The sequence below is a fragment of the Nicotiana sylvestris genome, chromosome 1 (assembly GCF_000393655.2).
Source record: "Nicotiana sylvestris chromosome 1, ASM39365v2, whole genome shotgun sequence".
Classification (NCBI taxonomy): Eukaryota; Viridiplantae; Streptophyta; class Magnoliopsida; order Solanales; family Solanaceae; genus Nicotiana; species Nicotiana sylvestris.
Window position 1 is genome coordinate 177,858,951 of NC_091057.1, and position 6,000 is coordinate 177,864,950.

The 6,000-nt window shown below is 41.8% G+C and overlaps 1 protein-coding gene across 1 annotated transcript; it reads left to right on the forward strand.

Moving 5' to 3' along the window:
• The first annotated feature begins 4,558 nt into the window (after positions 1 to 4,558).
• Positions 4,559 to 5,601, forward strand: LOC138877305 (uncharacterized). Its single transcript, XM_070156904.1, has 4 exons — positions 4,559 to 4,747; positions 4,805 to 4,956; positions 5,071 to 5,138; positions 5,249 to 5,601. Exons 1-4 carry the CDS (start codon positions 4,559 to 4,561, stop codon positions 5,599 to 5,601), a joined length of 762 nt encoding a protein of 253 aa, XP_070013005.1.
• Positions 5,602 to 6,000: the final 399 nt, after the last annotated feature.

A 6,000-nucleotide genomic window follows, 5' to 3' on the forward strand; every position in this document is an offset into this window, starting at 1 on the left:
GAGGGAGGAGGTAGATGATAATGGTGAAGATGAGGTACCTTTAGTACCTCAAGCTCAAAGAAGAGGCCGTCAGGCCAATGATAATATTCCATACCCTCCCCCAGCTTCTCCAAGAGTGGCTCCTCTGGTGCTTCCAAATGAAGGGTACACAAGTGCAATTGTCCCACCTTGGATCCAGGCAGGCAATTTCCAGATTACAAATGTGATGTTGACTTTATTGGAGCAACAAGGGTACTTCACATGTGATCCCCATCAGAATGCATATAAACATCGAAAGGGCTTTGTGGATACCTGTTGGGGAAGCAAACAAACTAATGTGTCGGAATATGCATTGAGACTGAGATTGTTCCCTTTCTCACTTAGAGGGAAAGCTTTGGACTGGCTCTAAAGACTCTCCAATCATTCCATCACTACGTGGGATGAGTTGGCCGATAAGTTTATAGCCAAGTTTTTCTCACCGGGATATATGGCTACATTGAGGGATGAAATCTTAGCATTTAAACAGGAACCAAATGAGCCCCTTCATGAAATCTGGGATAGATTTAGAACTATGGTCAAGGAATGCCCCAACAATTATATGACTGAAGCAATGATTCAACAGATATTTTATCGGGGTATAAACACAACCAATCAATGTGTGGTAAACCAGTTAACAAGGGGTAATTTTATGAAGTTGCCTTATGCTGAGGCCTGTGATATTCTTGATGAGATGGCTGATACTTCCTCAGCTTGGCAAAGTCGAGCTAATATGCCATAGGGTAATCCCACTGTCATTCACCTACACAAAGAGCTCCATGACCATGGCCAGGCAATAGCAGAGTTAACTACAACAATGAACCAATTGGCTAAAGCTCAATTGCAGTAAGTTCAAGCACCGAGACAAGTAAATGCTATGGAAGGTGTAAAGATGTTGGTCAAAAAGAGGCGGCAAAGAGGTCAACAAAGTCAAGAAAATCTGGATCAATATGAGCAAGGTAGCAGTGGTTTCAACCAAGATGATGGGTATGATGAGCAAAGTGAAGAAGTCCAGTATGTGAACAATTACCAAGGACAAAGGGCCAATGCTCCTAACCAACAACAACAGTGGAGATCCCAAGGAAACTGGGGGAATCAAAACCAACAGGGAAATAGCAACTGGGGGAACAATAATCAGAATTGGGGCAACCAGAACAACCAGGCAACTGGAGTGGCAAAAACAATAACTGGGGAGGAAACAACAATCAAGGGGGTTAGAATAAGGGCAATTAAGGGAATCGGGGGCAAGGCTTTCAAAGACCTCCGATGTATCAACAACCAAACAACCCGCCTCCATTTCCGTCCCAAGGTCCTAGCTCGTCAAACAATGAGGTAGGAAGGATCGAGATGATGTTTGAACAAATGATGAATAAGAATGCCAACTCTGATACTCAGTTGGCATCCCATAATACTTCAATCCGAAACTTGGAGGTTCAACTTGGCCAGATTTCGCAATCTTTGAATACTCGCACCAAGGGGGCTCTACCTAGTGATACGGTAGTAAACTTGAAGGGTGGGAATAATACCAGGCATGTAATGACGGTGATCACAAAAAGTGGTAGAGGTGGTGAAGTGAATACCTTCAAGCAAAGGGAAATAGTGAGTGATGAGGTTGAAGTACAAGATGATGATGTTCCTATAGTTGATAAGCAAGTGAATGAAGAGAATTTAAATGCATAAGTGAGAATTGATATTCTGATAGTGAGGTGGAGACTCAAAATGACGTGAACCCATCTAGGGAACACATGATAGACATGCCGAAAACAGTAGTACCCAAGGCTAAGGCTCCCTTGCCAAGGCCTCCTCCACCTTACCCTCAAAGACTTGTGAAGCAAAAGAATGAAAACCAATTTAAGAAGTTTATTGAGATGATGAAAAGCTTGTCGATCAATGTTCATTTGATGGAAGCTCTTGAGCAAATACCGGGTTATGCCAAGTTTATGAAAGATTTGGTGACTAAAAAGAGATCTATGGATTGTGAGACCATCAAAATGACTCATCAAGTAAGTGCAATTGTGCACTCGATGGCTCCAAAGCTTGAATATCCTGGCTCTTTCACCGTTCCATGTACCATTGGGAGTGCGATTTTGCAAAGGCATTGCATGATTTGGGAGCAAGCATCAATTTGATGCCTTACTCTGTGTTCAAAACTTTGGGTATTGGTCAACCAATACCTACTTCAATGAGATTGCAAATGGCGGATAGAACAATGAAGATGCCGCTTGGTATTATTGATAATGTTCTTGTCTGGGTGAACAAGTTTATTTTGCCTGCTGATTTTGTGATTCTTGATTGCGAAGTCGACTAGGAGGTGCTTATAATATTGGGAAGGTCTTTCCTAGCAACTAGGAAGGTATTGGTTGATGTGGAAGCATGGGAGCTCACCTTCCGGGTGGGTGACGAAAAAGTTGTCTTTCATGTGTGCAAATCAATGAGGCAGCCGAATAGTACTGAAGTTTGCTCTTTTGTGGATCTTGTCACAGAGGTGATAGTTGATGATACTAGTGCCATGGTCAATATGGAGGATCCTTTAGAAGCGGTATTATTGAACATTGATGTGAATGAGGATGAAGGCAGGGTGGAGTGTGTCAATACTTTGCACGGAATGGGTTCTTATTCTTATGAGCCCCGTAAGCTTTCTTTGGATCTTGAGAACAGAAAGACTCCGCCAACAAAGCCCTCAATTGAGGAACCTCCCATTATGGAGTTGAAGCCTTTGCCTTCACACCTCAGGTATGAATTATTGGGCCCTAATTCAACTTTACCTGTTATTCTTTCTTCTTATCTTACTAACGTGCCGGTAGATGCCACACTGGAGGTGCTCCAAAGAAGAAAGAAGGCAATTGGATGGACTCTAGCTGATATTTGGGGTATAAGCCCCGCCTTTTGCATACACAAGATTATACTTGAGGATGATTCCAAGCCCTCCGTGGAACATCAAAGGAGATTGAATGAAGCTATGTAAGAGGTTGTCAAAAAAAAGGTGATCAAGTGGTTAGATGCAGGGGTTGTGTACCCCATCTCGGATAGTTATTGGACTTCACCGGTGCAATGTGCGTCGAAGAAAGGTGGTATGCTTGTGGTCACCAATGAGCAAAATGAGTTGATTCTCACCAGGACTGTCACTAGATGGAGGTGTGCATGGACTACCGAAAGCTGAATAAAGTGACCCGCAAAGATCATTTTCCATTGCCATTTCTTGACCAGGTGCTGGATAGACTTGTTGGGCATGCCTTCTACTGCTTTTTGGATGGGTACTCAGGTTACAACCAAATTATTATTGCTCCGAAAGATCAAGATAAAACCACCTTCACATGTCCGTATAGCACCTTTGCATTTTCTAGGATGCCATTTGGTTTGTGTAATGCACTGACTACCTTTCAGCGGTGTATGATGGCTATATTTACCGACATGGTGGAGGACTTCTTGGAAGTGTTCATGCATGATTTGAGTGTTGTGGGTAACTCCTTTGATGAGTGTTTGAAGAATCTTGACAAAGTATTGGCTCGATGTGAGGAGACAAATCTAGTGCTTAATTGGAAAAAATGTCACTTTATGGTCGAGGAGGGCATTGTCCTTAGCCATAAGATCTCAAAGAACGGTATTGAGGTGGACAAGGCAAAAATTGAAGTGATTTCAAAGCTTCCTCCTCCTACTTCAGTCAAGGGGGTTAAAAGTTTTCTTGGGCATGCGGGGTTCTACCGAAGATTCATCAAAGACTTTTATAAGGTAGTGAATCCTTTGTACAAATTATTGGAAAAGGATACAAAGTTCGTGTTTAATGATGAATGCATGAAAGCTTTTGAACTTCTCAAGTACAAATTGACAACCACTCCCATTATTACCGCAACCAATTGGAGCTTACTTTTTGAGCTCATGTGTGATGCAAGTGATGTTGGGGTAGGAGCGGTCTTGGGTCAAAGAGTAAACAAGATATTTCACCCGGTGTATTATACAAGCAAGACAATGAATGATGCTCAAGTAAATTACACGGTGACGGAAAAAGAGTTGCTAGCGAATGTGTTTGCAATGAAGAATTTTAGGCCTTATCTCATGGGTGCCAAGGTGATAGTTCATACTGACCATGCAACACTATGCTACTTGATGACAAAGAAGGATTCTAAGGCTCGGTTGATGAGATGGGTTCTATTGCTTCAAGAGTTTGACCTTGAGATTGTTGATCGAAAAGGAAGTGAAAACCAAGTGGCAGACCACTTGTCCCGCTTGGAGGAGGAGGGAAGGCCCTGTGATGGCCTCAAAATTAATCCCTAATGAGCAAATCCTCTCCGTATATGTGAATAGCATGCTTTGGTTCGTGGATGTTGCCAACTTTCTTGTGACCGACATTTTTCCATGTGAGCTCTCTTCTAACCAAAGTTAGAAGCTTAAACGGGATAGTTTGGACTACTACTGGGATGAGCCTTATTTGTTCAAAATATTTAATGATGGTGTGATCCAGAGATGTGTTCCGGAAGAGGAGCAAATAAGTATTCTTGATGCTTGTCATTCCTCTCCCTACGATGGTCATCATGGTGGTGCGAGAATGGCTTCAAAGGTGCTTAGCTATGGATTTTATTGGCATACATTGTACAAGGATGCGGGTGAGCTTATGAAGAGATGTGATGAGTGTCAGAGAGCTGGTGGAATCTCAAAGAAGGATGAAATGCCTCTCACCACTATTCTAGAGGTTGACATATTTGACGTGTGTGACATTGACTTCATGGGACCTTTTGTGAGTTCATGTGGTAATACGTACATTCTGATGGTCGTTGATTATGTTTCCAAGTAGGTTGAGGTCGTGGCTTTACTCAACAACGAGGCCCGGAGTGTGGTGGCTTTTCTCAAGAAGAATATTTTTACTCAGTTTGGTACTCCTAGAGCAATCATCAGTGATGAGGGTTCTCATTTCTGCAATAAGGCATTTGACACTTTGCTTGCAAGGTATAGTGTCAATCACAAGGTTTCAACCCCTTACCATCCGTAGGCTAGTGGGAAAGTTGAGGTCTCCAACAGGGAGATTAAGAGCATATTGTCAAAGGCTGTCAATACAAATAGGACTGACTGGTCAAAGAAACTAGATGATACTTTGTGGGCTTACAAGACTGCTTACAAGACTCCAATTGGTATGTCTCCGTACTGGTTGGTGTTTGGGAAACGTGCCATCTTTCGATTGAGTTAGAGCATAAGGCCATATGGGCTTTGAAGAAGTTCAATCTTGAATGGGATGTTGCAGCAAATCTCCGGGTAGAGCAACTCAATGAGCTTGATGAGTTCCAATTTCATGCCTATTCCAGTTCACTCTTGTATAAGGACAAGATGAAGTACTTACATGACAAGTATATCTGTAGCAAGGAATTCAAGGAAGGTGACTTGGTTCTCTTATTCAATTCTCGGTTACGACTGTTTCCGAGAAAACTCAAGTCAAAATGGAGTGGACCTTTCGAGGTGGTGCTTGTAACTCCATTTGGTGCTCTTGATTTGAAAAACAAAAATGGTGAAATCTTCAGAGTTGGTGGGCACAGAGTGAAACATCATCTTGGCAAGTTTGATGACAGCTACGTGGTGGCAATGATCCATCTCAAATGATTGATAGTAACCTGTGTTGTACCACGACGTTAAATCAGGCGCTTCTTAGGAGGCAACCCATGTGTTTTTCTTCTTTTTGATTTTCTTCTTAGTGTAGGATTTGTATTGAACTAACTGGTTGTGAGAAGGTCTAGAGACCTTTTACCTTTTTCGATCTCTTCACTCTCAAGCTAAAATTTTACTGTTCATCTGAGCCCTAATCTACACAAACATAAGATTAAAGTTTATTCCCGTTACTCATTATACATATGGTAATCTCACTTCCTAATTGTTCTTTGATTTGTACTTGTTTTTCTTTTATTTGTTAGTTTTAATCTCTTCTTCCTCTTTTTCTTTTAATTTTAACTTAGGGTTCTTTTGTATTAATTAAATTAGGCTTAAATAGATAAGGTTGATCAA

Bases quoted from the DNA above. Each gene is read 5' to 3' on its own strand.
- LOC138877305 (XM_070156904.1), top strand. From the start codon at position 4,559: ATGGCTTCAAAGGTGCTTAGCTATGGATTTTATTGGCATACATTGTAC. The intron at 4,748-4,804 runs GTGAGTTCATGT...GTTTCCAAGTAG, and splicing joins TTGACTTCATGGGACCTTTT to GTTGAGGTCGTGGCTTTACT. The intron at 5,139-5,248 runs GTATGTCTCCGT...GGGATGTTGCAG, and splicing joins TGCTTACAAGACTCCAATTG to CAAATCTCCGGGTAGAGCAA.